The sequence below is a fragment of the Aethina tumida genome, chromosome 2 (genome assembly GCF_024364675.1).
Source record: "Aethina tumida isolate Nest 87 chromosome 2, icAetTumi1.1, whole genome shotgun sequence".
Classification (NCBI taxonomy): domain Eukaryota; kingdom Metazoa; phylum Arthropoda; class Insecta; order Coleoptera; family Nitidulidae; genus Aethina; species Aethina tumida.
Window position 1 is genome coordinate 37,767,304 of NC_065436.1, and position 13,902 is coordinate 37,781,205.

The following is a 13,902-nucleotide window of genomic DNA, read 5'->3' on the forward strand; positions in this document are numbered from 1 at the left end:
TAATATCCTGTTGCGCATGTGTTTAAAGAAGAAAATGAAATTTCTTTTAAAATGCATTCAATTTACTGTTGTATATTTACTATATATTACCAATTTGAGTATTTTTGGAGGAATTAAATAAAAAACATAAAATCCTAAAAAATAAAATAATCTTTATAGCAAAATTCATGGGGAACCACCAATGCTTCACATTACAACAATAACTTAAATTGAACATAGAAAACCTAAATTGAATATTTTGCCAACTTTACTAAAGTGCCCTCTAGCGATGTTAGACTGTTAAATTAAGATTATTTCGTTTTAGGTTATGTTGTGATAAACAAATACATTTAAAGTTACCGTAGAAATGGAATTTGTTGAAACAATTTTACGTTCTAGTAATGCAGAAAAGTACATCGATACATTCAAGAAAAACAAAATTTTAGATTCATTTGCTGTAAAAGCACTGAAGAGAGAGGACTTGGAAATTCTTATAGAAGATAAAGAAATTGTCGAAAATTTATCGAAAGTTATTGAAAATTTACAAATACCTTCAGAGTAAATAATAAGTAAGTTTAAGGCATTTCTATTATTCATATTTTTAATTTCAGAAAAATTATTGATGTTAATGTTGATGAAGAATACATTAAAGTCACATTGATACAAAATTATTTGCATTTACGAAAACATGTGGCGAATTTATCGCTTGCAGTGAACAGAAATGACATTATAATTTGTGATGTAAAGCTCAATCCAACTGTAAAATGTCTGAATAATTGTATAAACAATCTTGAACAAAGTTTAGTACAGTTTGAAGAAAAGGTAAAAACAATTTATTTAACGAAAATTCGACATAAAATATACAAATACTTTAAAATTTCAGATCTCAAAAGTAAAGAAGAAAAATAAATTCAAGAACAAAATTGTGTTTCCCACAATTATTGTAACTGCTGCTGTCTTATTTTGTATTCATAGGTTTTGTGCAAGACCTTAATTAAATTAAAAGTTCTTTGATATATTAATAAAGTACGCGACTTTTTAAAATTGTTGTGTCCCATATTAATACCTATTTAAAATTAATAAATAATTATGGAAACATTATAAGGAATATCAAAAATATTTATAGTAAACGTTCAATTTAAATTACTAAAATTAAAATATAGAATTGCTAATATTAATAAATCATTACTGGGTTAGAAAGTGTATATAGTCTTTGGTTAGAAAATTCTTCGATACTTCGGTAATAGATGTATTTGTGCGGCAGAACTCCGTGGCTCCATCTAGTAGTGAGTAGCGGAAACGTGAACAACGATGCCGTTTTCTGTATCCGGTACAGACAGCAGGAATGTTCCGAAGGCCTGAGCAGGATAGATGTAGCGGGTAGGAAAATAAAGCGTGGTGTTTTGGTGGGCTAGCAGCAATGATCCGGCGCGAAAGACGTGCGCACGGCTGCGAGCTCTGGCTGGGCCGCGCTAGTCGCTCCATCTTGAGTAGATTATAGCTTGTGAACGGTGAGTGCGTCAAAAATCCGATGTTTATAGTTTAAAGTGTACAAAATTATTACAAGAAATGTCTTCGAATAATCAGAAGCTATCGACCACGCAACGTATGATACAAGGTCAGTGATCGTGTCCAGTTTTGCGACGTCGTTTATTAACTGTAGGCCGCTCGCGCAATTCGCGTGCAGGATTGATTTTCCAGGCGCCATGACTATTGATTTCGCTCGAATATTGTGACAGATCCGTTGGGAAACGTGTACCATACCGTTCCAAAAAAAATGAACGAAATGGTACGCTTACGCGGACCGGTCGCTCCCGTTTCGCAAAAACCGGATCGGTCGAGGATTGCGGCCCCGCGGCCGAGACTGCCCGCGACAATGCCGCACTCTTCCCGATTTGGCTTCGTCTATTTAAATGTTTACACTCCGGTTCACGCACGATTTTTCGATCGTCCAAACCACCCTCCGCATCCCATTCAGACAATCGAATCGCGTTTATCGAATGAAACGGTGATCGTTAATAAATAATGGGGTTGCCACTTTTGCTCAATTTTTATCCGTTCCAATTTCTCGCCACCGGAAAAAGTAACAGGTTGTCTTGGAAATAACGGAGGAATATTTACTAAATAAACGGGACAATTATAACTTAAGTTGTCTCTGTTATCACGGTATGCTTCAAGGCTGTTTTTCAGGTACGACGTTTTATATTTAGCGCGGTCCCAAGACCTTTTTGTTGCTCCGACTTTGCCAATTTATATCAATCAATTCTAGTTTAATGTCAATGTGACCATTTCTATGTAAATAGTTGTTGTTTCGTTGTTATTATTGTACAATAGTTAGTCTGGTTTACCTAGATAATATTTATAGAAATCTACGAAATTGCCAAAAATTTAATCTAATAAAAAAACTTGAAACGTTTTTATCGGGATAAAAACAATTAGATTTTTTAGTTTCACTGTGTGAAATAAACTGTATTTAATTTACTTATATTGTAATTGATTCACATTATCTGTTTCCAGTAAATTGACAACTATTTTTAACAAACAGCTTTGAAATATGTACGAGATAACACGAACATTGTCTTTTTTTACTTTTCACTAAATTTAACTAATTTATTAATTTAAACAATATAACAATACATATTGCTAGAATGTCTTTTGGTAAAATATATTTATTTCTGAACTAGTTTATTTATGTACATTGAGTTTGAGATAATATAAACATAAATTATGACGTTTTGTTTATGACGGATTACAATTTTTCTCAATATATTTACAATTTTCACAAGGGAGGTAAATAATATAATTTTAATTTAATAACGTTGTAAAACATAAATATTTCAATATAGTTATTAAAAACATTTATTTTAATAATGTAATTAAATAACTGATAAAATATTTTTTTTTAAATGTGTTGAACAGATTGTCCATATTGTCAACATAAATGATGATGCAAAATATAAATATTAGAATTTATCTTATTTTCGTAATAATCATATCATCGTATAAAGCGATGTAAATGATAAAATTTTTGTACAATTACGACATAAAAAGTAAATATTTTATTATTATTTTAAGAATGAATTAACTAAACAACTCACAATATATGAAATAATTAAAATAACATAAATTGTGGCATTTTGTTTATGATGGAAAATATATGTATTGAATTTTTCTAAATATTTTTACAATTTTCTTAATTATAAAAAAAAAATAATAAGTGAAGTAAATATTAAAATTTGAGTGTAAATAATATAAATATTTCAGTTTAAATTTTATTCTGATATATTATTTATACTTATTTTTAATTATTACATCATATGAGACAATTTTAACATAAATTGTGGCATATTGTTTATTATGGAAAATATATGAATTGGAATTTTTCTAAATATTTTTACAATATTCTCAATTATAAAAACCTTGTAAGTGATGTAAATAATAAAATTTGAGTGAAAATAATATAAATGTTTCAGTATAAATTTTATACTGAAATATTTTTTATATTTATTTTCAATTGTTTAAAATAACAGCTCATAACATAAATTGAGGCACTAAATTGTTTATGATACAAAATATATGTATTTGAATTTTGCTAAATGCTTTTACAATTTTCTCAATTATAAAAACATAATAAGTGATGTAAATAATAAAATTTGAGTGTAAATATAAATATTTCAGTAAAAATTTTATACAGAAATATTTTTGATACTTATTTTTAATTATTTAATAGCTCACAATATATGAGATAATTTTAACATTTTGTTTATGATAGAATACACACATACATATATATATATATATATATATATATATATATATATATATATATATATATATATATATATATATATTGTAAATAATAAAACTTGAGTGTCAATAATATAAATATTTCAGTGTAAATTTGGATTTTTTCTACATATTTTTACAGTTTTCTCAATTATAAAAACATAATAAGTGATGTAAATAATAAAATTTGACTGTAAATAAAATAATATTTCAGTATAAATATTAAAAACACTTAATTTTAATTATTTATAATATATAAGTGAATAATAAATATTGACTGCATTTCTTTTAAGAAACAATATATAGTTTTCCATTGTTGTTATTTATAATTCGTACAATTATTTATTTCTATATGTTTGTGTATATAGTGGACATGAAGCAACCTTGTACTAAACTATTAGTTTAATTAACATTTAAGTTCAACTCTTATTAAGTAATAAACGAATAAAGAATTTGACCTCTTCATATCTAAATTACATAGTATCTTGATTGTTATACACACACAAATTATATTAAGTCACTGATGAAAATAAAACACACAACCCAAATAGAAACAAGTTTTATTAATTTAGAAAGTGAATGAATTTTGTGTTCAATTTTCAAATGAAATAATGGTACGATCCAGTTTCCGAATTAAGCGAGTGCTGCTTTCTTTATTCATCGGTAAACAGAAATGTTATCAATGAACTCGGCCGATAAATCGCGTGCGTCGAAAAATCCTGACCATAACCTACATCGAACACAATCCGTCTTTTAATCGGTCGGGCGATAGACGACAGGCGACAGCCTCAGCGACAGCCACAGCGACGGCCACAGCGACATCGACAGCGACAGCGACAGCGACAGCGACAGCGGACACCGTATTTAGAGAAATATTCGTTCGTTCGACTCGCGCACCAGATTATTATTCTTGGACGTTTTCGCATCAAATTATCGTTCTCCGTAAATATTTGGACACGCAGCACCAAAACTAAAATAAATTTCATTATTTTGACACTTTTATTTCGCGCATCCAACTTTCAGAGCACCTGTTACCATACCGCATATTTCCTAATCGCTAAATGCAGATTTCGTTCAACGTTGTTTCAATTGCAGCTTCTCCACTCCTATTTATAGATCGTGCTCGAAATTCGATGAATTATTCTTCAATTTTGAATCCTTCTATTTTAGGTCGTGTAAATTTTTAAATGTGTTCTCCCCAATTAAATTAAAATCTGTTAAAAAATATTATTAATTTATTATAATAATTTATTGAAATCTAAAACTTTATTATAAATCTATTATTTATAAAATCATTATTATTATTAATTTATAACAAAAATTTGTGAAATATCTGAAAGCTAACAATTCTTTAAAATCTCAATCAAAATTATTTAACTAATAATGCAAGAGGTCTTCACGTCATTCCACAAGTTTTCAACTGGATTAGGATCCGCATGTTGTACTGGCCAACCGAAAACTTCAACCAGTTTTGAATAATTTTGGACGCTTAAAAATTCATGTAGGTGGTAAATGGTAGACATGATACACACAATTATAAAACTATTATTTATAAAATCATTATTATTAATTTATAACAAAAATTTGTGAAATATGTGAATTCTCTAAAATCATCAAATTATTTATAAATTTAACTAATAATACAACAAGTCGTCTTCATGTTATTCCATAAGTTTTCAATTGGATTTGATTCCGAAATTTTTACTGACCAATCGAAAACTTCAACACAATTATCTTATAACCAGTTTTGAATAACTTAAACGCTTAAAAATTCATGTAAATGGTAAATTATCATCAGCAAATAGTTCCATTACTTCTTGCATGATATTTCTATAGATAAAGAGGTCCATAATTATCTGTAATGGTCCGATACCATGCCAAGGAAAAGAACCTCAAACTATAATGTTTTCTCCACCATGTTTCAAAGTTTTTATAGCGTATCTAGAGTCCAAACTTTTATTTGGAGAACGACGAATGAATTATTTACATTTCATCCTATTCTATTGAACTCCAAGGTACACTTGGAAATTTTAATTTTATTCGAATGTTCTCTTTTGATACCAATGGTTTCTTTATTGAAATACATCCTTGTAAGTTTCAGTCGTCGTCTGATTGTTCTCCCAGACACACTGATATTGTATGACTCAATTAGTTCTTTTTTTATTTGCTTAGTAGACAAGAAAGGATTTCGTTTACTGATTCTTTCAATTTGACTGACTATAGAAAGAGTTGTTTTCTTTGTTAAGACATTTTCTTATTGTATTTTCATATGAGTGTGTTGTTTCATATTTGTTAATAACATTGTTTGCATTTTTCTGGAATATCTTAAGCTTTCAGCGAATATATATGAATGTGGTATTTCTATGGCCAACTAAATTAGACTAATATATATCTCCGTGGTTTTTAAGATGTGTAATAAAAGAAACAAAAATACGCATATACTATAAATTAAAATATATTTTTATACTGAGTGAATTAATTTTGAATTAAATATGAATTTTTTTATAAAGATTGCCACCACTGTATGTATACCGTATCAAAAATGATGAACGTGTCTACTCGCATATTGAGACGGAACATCAATACCCCTTTGTAAACAAAAAGGAAAGATATACATGCAATTATGTGGGCGGGCCGAACTGATTGGAGGGGATCATTTGGTTTTGCTGCGTTTAGCATGCGGTTCGTCTCCGCAGACGAGTCCGGTGTCTTTGAACACATTATTTAATTATTTTTAGCTTTTTTTACTTATGCATTTATTTATTTAATTTAATTTTTGGGATACATTTATATTTTGAAAAAAGTAGTTTATTTTTAGAATACTTGGATGGAGCATCCGAAGAACTCGAACTACATCCCTACACATACGGAGAGTTACTAAATGCATTCGCAAAGATTAATTTACATTGTGCGCCGGCGCGCACCAGCACGGCGCATTGTCTCTGAGAGTAGGGATTCTTACTACCGGGCAAAACTTTACTCTCTTTGTCGTGCATCCATCTCTTACAACATCCAGACACGAAGAGCATTTTTCGTACTGTATAATTATAATAAAATCTAGAAAAACTCCAATGTAAAAATGTTTAATAAACATAAACATCGATTATGAAATGTGAAATATATAAGGCTCAAAACAAAGAAACAAACATTTTAATGCCAATATAATCATAAAAACTCATCATATTTAATTAAAAATATATTAAAATCACAAAATTTCATAAATTTGTCATAAAATGTATATTTAAAAATTTTTAATGGTAATAAATAAACTTATAAAAATTATATCTATAAAATTTAATAAACGAAATTTAAAATAAAATTTTGTTTAAACTGTTATTCTCTATTGTAAAACAAAATTTAGAATCTATGATAACAAAATTAAATGTATAAATAAAATTTATGAGATATTAAATTGATTACTTTTACATAAACTTTAAAATACACAAAATCTGTAAAATTAATAAAATCCAATTAACAGTATTAACAAAAATATGTTTTGAATTAAAATATGAAAGCAAACATAAGTTGTTAAAATAAAAAATTTTACAAATGAGCGAGATAAAACTGGTTAAACGAGCATGTAAATACATGTAAATACATAAAATAAGTGAGTAAAAAATGAACATTTTGAGGCGTTTTAAGTTTTGAAGGAGTCGAGTTTTCGGAACAAAGAGTAATTTGGTCGTAACTCGGTTTAATTGCGAAATGCACTTAGCTCAACAACACCGACAATCTCCATTTTAATATGTGCACCGCGATAAATTCCACTTTTAGGAACTCTCCAACTTTTACCCACCTCCAACAACAGTAACGCTAGACAACATACAGAGCGTTATGGAAAGTGAGTGTGTAAATTCATAATGCCCTGTGGATTTTGTTGTTTATTTTGGCCGAGGGAATTTTCGTACTGGTTCGAGTCGGTTGCTTTTAAATAAAAACAACATAATCAAGAGGAATTGTGCACAAACAGTTGCACAACTGTGTTGACAGATTCCGATATGAAAATATGAAAATTACAAATATGCCTCTGATACGTTTTTACATTCACTCCTAATACAAAGCAATTTTTCATGCAAACTATAGGGAAACTGTCCAAACTATTTGAATATGCGAGTGATTTATCTGCTGGTGCATCCTCTCCTTGTATTGATTCATTATTAACTGTATGAAACTTTTTACGTCAGTTTGCAAACTATAAAATATTATTTCGAAAATTGTTGCGCCTGGAGAATCAATATTTTGAATAATATAACATTATCAATTTAATGACTTTATTATACATTTACAGGTTAGTTTTTTATTGTACAACGTCAAGGGTGAGTTACAATTAAACTGATCAATTTGCGAACCATTAATAAAGCGGGATTAAGTGTAAAAAGTATCAAGAACAATTTTCCATTAAAATTGGAAAAAACGGATGATGAATTGTTCGCGTAATCCCGAGAAAATCGGCGGAATGAAATCACTCCCTCGAACAAAAATACAAGATCACGTCAAAACGGATTCAGTTCTCGATATTTTTCCTTGACTGACACGTTTATTAGTTTGGTATTTTTTTACTATTTCTCTTCTTCTTTAAAATAATCTGGACTTTCCTGAGTAGTAATTTAACCTTCCAATTACTACTCAGGAACTTTTATAACAATAAAAATTTTCCTTATTTAGTTCTAAAATGGAATAAAGTATTATTGAAATTAGTTAAATTCAAAATTCCAAAATATCAATAATTATTATTTATTATTGTTTGCATTAAGTTTTTAGAAAACACTAAAAACTACTTAATATATTCATTTCTTATTTTAAATATTCAAACTATTATATTATAAACCTCTTTAATTTTTCAAATATTTTAAATATTATTTAATAAATAATAATATTTATTTAGTTAGTTAGCTTTTTGGATAATATTAAAAACTATTTAAAATATTAATTTTTATGTTAAATATTTAAAACATTAGGTTATGTTAAACTGTAATGTATTTAAATACAAACACAAGAAAAGTTTTTAAAATATCTTTAATTTTTTAAAGTACTACTGTGTCCAAAAAATCCCCGGAATGTTGTTATAAAATGAAAAATCAAGGTACTCCTCATCCCATGCAGTACACTTATTCCTACGTATTTTTTATTCCTCGTAGCACTACAAATAATCATTTTCCGGAATGGTCTCCAACTCCTTTTTCGATTTAGCTCTTATATCCTCAATTAACTCAAAACGATGTCCCCAGGACGGTCTTTTGAGTTCAGCTAATAACCGAAAGCTACACGGAATACTGACGTATTGCTCATCAGTTGATGTGGATGTTCGTCCAGGACTCACTTCCTCAATGCACTGTCTATCTTCTTTGAAAATATTGTACCAATCAAATGCTTTTGATAGAGTTTGAACCCCGAAAGCCTTCTATAACAGCGACTTTTGTATCGTACAAAAAATCGTACTTTAGATATTCTAGGTATCTTTTCGACACAGTAGTACCAATATAAATTTTTAAAAAATTCCACAAGATTAATAAAAATCGTATCTAATTTATGTATTTTGTATATATTAACTGTTAAAATAAAAGCAACACCCAGAACGTATTTAGATATTGAAATAAGAAATTATTAAAATTTGAAGTAAATCGGAAAAGTATTGTCGTTTTTTTGTTCCCTTTTCCTCATATCTTTAAAGTATTTCAAATACGCATCTACTTAGTTTTTGACACAATAGTAATTTATGCTTAATGTTTAACATGCATAGTGCACGAAGAACAAATAATTTTAGCCAATTAAGCGAGTTTGATAAAGATGAATAGTGGCTCTAGATGAAGCAGAAATTTTATTTCGAGAAATAGTGCAGCGTTTGAACAGAAATGTGAGTATTGTAATACGATGTTGGCAGTCATGGAGTGAAAATGCCAGAAGAGGTAGAGCAAGAAGTTTCTAAAGACCAACAGCTACCACAAGAGTCTTAGATTATTAAACCTAAAGGGCAGAATGAGTTCAACGTGGATGAATGCTGATGACGGTTCATTGGTATTCGATCTGTATAAAGTCTTTCGGCCTACGGATTTATCGCCCTTTTTTGGACCTACTTCTACCAGCAAACCATAGGCGCCAACGTAGTGACTGATGTAAGGAATGTCAACAGTGGGATGAGGAATGGAATCACACTGTGTTTAGTGAAGAATCACGCTTTTGCTTGGGCATGCACGATGGTCATTTGTTAGTAAGTCGGCGAAGTGAACAAAGAGGTGATCCCCGCTTTGCTGTGGAGAGTCATACTCATAACAGTATGGATGTAGTGGTATAGGGTGCTATTGCTTAAGGTCACCTTCACTTTGCACTAGTGGCACTATGACGTCACAGCGATATGTGGATGATGTTTTGGAGCTTTATTTTCATCCCTCCATAAGAAGAGATCTCGGACTAATTTTTCAGCAAGATAATGCCCGTTCACATATTATCAGGTATACATGAAACTTCCTGGAAGTCTCCTATGTAAATTTACTGCCTTGGCCACCTAGATTTTCAGACCTTTCTTCATGTGTGGGATATGATGGGGTGAAGATTAAGGAGATTAGATTCAGTTCGTATGGGATGAGATATCACAAGAAATTCTCGATAGTCTTATTAGATCGGTCCCACGACGCGTCATTGATTGTCTTAATCAAAGAGAGGGTTCGACCTATGATTGGCTTCTGACAAATTTGGAATAAATCAATTATATCTAGGTTAGGTTAGGTTTCCCTATCTTATTCAGATTCTGTTTCACGTCGCAATCTTTGGCTTTTGGCCTTTCTCGTGTTTTTAGAGAGATTTGACATTTTTTTAGGCATAACTAAATATTAGAAAAAAACAACTATCTACGTTACTAACTAAATAAAATAACCTATAAATAAATTTATCAATTTCAATGTAAATCTGAATATTGAACACAAATGTACTTAATTTATAATTATTTATAATTACTTAAAGATAAAAAGAGAAAGCAGTAAAAATGTAACAAAAAATTTTTTGAATTAAGATAAGATAAGATAAGGAGAACGGATCGGTGGAATTATAAAAGATACCTATCAATCATATCAAACTATCAATCAATCGTTGGTGGTAGAAGTGGTAGGAGGCGCCTAACTTATTCCTTATTACATCAGCTACCTGCCAATAAAAGTCCCATCAAAATCGGTCCAGCCATTTCAGAGATTAGTCGGAACAAACAAACAGACAGACAGAGAGACAACAATTTGTAAAAAATGTTATTTTGGTATATGTACCGTATTTATATTCATATGCATGTAGTAAAAAACGGTTATTTCAATATTACAAACAGACACTCCAATTTTATTTATATGAGATAGATAATTATCATTTGGAAATTGTAACAAGTGTTTCATTTTTGTACTGATTGAATTTTTGAATGAGAAACAAAATTGTACCCGTATACATATGTAAAAACTTTCTTTTATTACAACGCACTTTTAATCGAGTTTCCATAAACAGCAAGCCGTTACTTTTTAAGGACGTTAATTATCCAGTCAATACCGTTTTTTTTTTTCAAATCGACAACTGAACAGAAATTATAACACAATAAAGTGATGAATATGAAACTTGTTTTGCGCAATTTTCTTATTAGCATCTCATTATCTAATTAAAATATGTGTATCGCCCGCGGCGCCAAACAATAAATAAATTCGTTTATGCAAATCTCCGTTGCGTAACCAAATAAATAGGTTAATTGAAGTAAATTCTTGTTAAAACGTCTAAAGAAATCCGACATAACAGATAAGGACGAATTAGATTGGAATCGTGAGTCACTGATTAACCGATGTTTGATGAGACTTAATCCGTGACTACTTGGCACCAGATAAAAACGAATTCGATAGCCCAATTTGCATGTGTTCGATTCATTTTCGACACGTTCGGTTAGTCTTTCGTGTGTGGAATTTGAACGGTTTCAAGTTACCCCGTAAAAATATGAATATTGATGAGGCAAAGTGAACTTTTCGGTTTGTGTGTCGGATACGCAACGCTATTCCTATTGATTTTCGTCCCGGTCGCGTTTCCCGTCCGACTGGGAAAAAGGTCCGGATAAAAGGGGCTTTCACGGTTGCTTTTATACTCTCGAGTGCGTTACCTTTAGTTATGTAACTTATATTTTCATTTGCGTGTGCCACCATCCCATCATGCCATCTGTCTGTTCACCGACATGTCACTATTCGGTTATCTAATCAATTTCTGAGTGTGTTTATGTATTATTATTTATTCGTAAAAAAAAACACAAATCTTTTTGACACAGAGGGAAATTATTCAATTACAGCAATTGACCTTACTATTATACAATTAGCGATTGTCTAAAAATAGGATGAGACATCTGATAATAGAACGGTATCTTCCTTACATCGAAACACCTTTCTTTTTAGATTTCCCCGCAATTTTGGCCGGCAGCCACGTTTATATTTTTTAATACGTAAAAATAAATTTGTAGAAAATTAGTCGGTTTTAAACACACATAGTGCCAATCTTCGGGTTTTCGTTTGGAAATCTGAATTTTCGCACCGAAAAACAAAATTTACGCAACGGAAACGGCTCGCTCGTCACGGATTTATTAAATTTAGATTTTGTCACTTTTTCTCCAGTTTGTTGCAACAAAGTGTATTTAGGTTATTATATGTGTCCATAACAAGCGTTTATTTATTTACAACTGATTAATGATTCATATGTTTGTCTGACATTCTAGACATGCCATAAATTTTCCAATTTTTTCCCCTCGTTCTTACATAATGTTAATTCCATTCAATGCAACGCAAACATCGCAAACAGTTTTTCGGAAGCGCACTCGGAAAAGTCGTAAAACGTTTTTCCAGGTGGAACTTTCGTCGGGAGATTAATAATTGAATGGAAATCAATAATAAAATTGGCATTTGGAGCGACGGAGTGTTTGCCAAGTCATTAGCATTAGTATCGATGTTTGTGTGTCGAGCAACGTTCCAAACTCGAATCAATTTTGTCTAATACAAAACATGCGAAAAAATGCCGCAGCTGATTCATGTTTATTTTCGGGAGGAGATATAAATTTTTTTGATTTGTTTATTAACTTGCATCCATTTTTTTCTATTAACGTTTACAACATTTTTTACTCATTTAAAAATATTTATTATTTTACTGATTCATAATTTTTTCGGCATTTTTAAATTCTTTAAATTTAAGGATTTTGAAATCTGAAAATTCTTCAAAACATTTTTACCACATAAGTAACTTTTTTTTAAAAATATTTAGTAAATAAATTACTTAAATTTTTTAATAAAAATATGTATTAATTTATGTTTGTCCATTTTATTTGGAATTAGTTTTCTAAAAAATGCTATAACTTTATTGTATATAACATATTTTATATTAAATCTAAATCTAAAATGACAAAACACATTAAAAAATTATTAATGGATTTCCTGATTTTATATAAAATCTTTATACAAAACTTTATTTAGAATAAAAATTAAGAAATGTTATAGTTATATTTATTTCTGATATTTTTAAATAAAATTATTTATTTTATAGTTATATATTTTTTCATTATCCTATATTATGAAAACAATAATTGTTAATTATAAAGTATTAAACTATTATATATAATGTATTAAATTATTTATTTATTTTTTTTTTTTTAAATTTTCTTACAATTATTCAAATATTAAAAAATGAGACAAAAATTCCCTTAATTTTTTAAATATTTAAAGAAATTGTAATGTTTTAAATTAAATTTTCTAAAAATTAATTATTTATTAAACATATTACATACAATATATAAGACTATTAAAATAGTAAGAAAAATAATAAATACCTTTTTTTACATTCAAATATTTTAATTAAATCTTTAGTTCTTTTAAGAAATATGAATATAATTTAAAAAACTAAGATGCTATAATAATTTGAATCATTTATTTAAGTTTAAGAAAACAGTAACAACTTTGTATTATATTTTAGACTACAAAATTAAAATCTTTTGTTCACAGTTTTTGTGAGTTATAAAGTTTCTGCTAAACAAATTATATAAAAAATATAAATTTTACAATATTTGAATATTATAAATTTTTAATAGCATAAACTACTAAATATATTTAGTAAATATTTGAAATTTAATATTAATTACAAACATAATAA

The 13,902-nt window shown here is 28.9% G+C and overlaps 2 protein-coding genes across 6 annotated transcripts in view; both read left to right on the forward strand.

Moving 5' to 3' along the window:
• The first annotated feature begins 284 nt into the window (after positions 1–284).
• LOC109595217 (uncharacterized) lies at positions 285–1,023 on the forward strand. Its single transcript, XM_020010523.2, has 3 exons — positions 285–537; positions 591–801; positions 863–1,023. Exons 1-3 carry the CDS (start codon positions 347–349, stop codon positions 971–973), a joined length of 513 nt encoding a protein of 170 aa, XP_019866082.2. The 5' UTR covers positions 285–346; the 3' UTR covers positions 974–1,023.
• A 413-nt stretch (positions 1,024–1,436) lies between these two features.
• LOC109595221 (serine/threonine-protein phosphatase 2B catalytic subunit 3) overlaps positions 1,437–13,902 on the forward strand; it is a 68,385-nt gene continuing 55,919 nt past the window's right edge. For all 5 annotated transcript variants that reach the window (XM_049963346.1, XM_049963347.1, XM_049963348.1 and 2 more), the window contains exon 1: positions 1,437–1,597. In XM_049963346.1, coding sequence (XP_049819303.1) covers positions 1,549–1,597 — 49 coding nt within the window. In that variant the 5' untranslated portion in view covers positions 1,437–1,548. The remainder of the gene's footprint in view (positions 1,598–13,902) is intronic.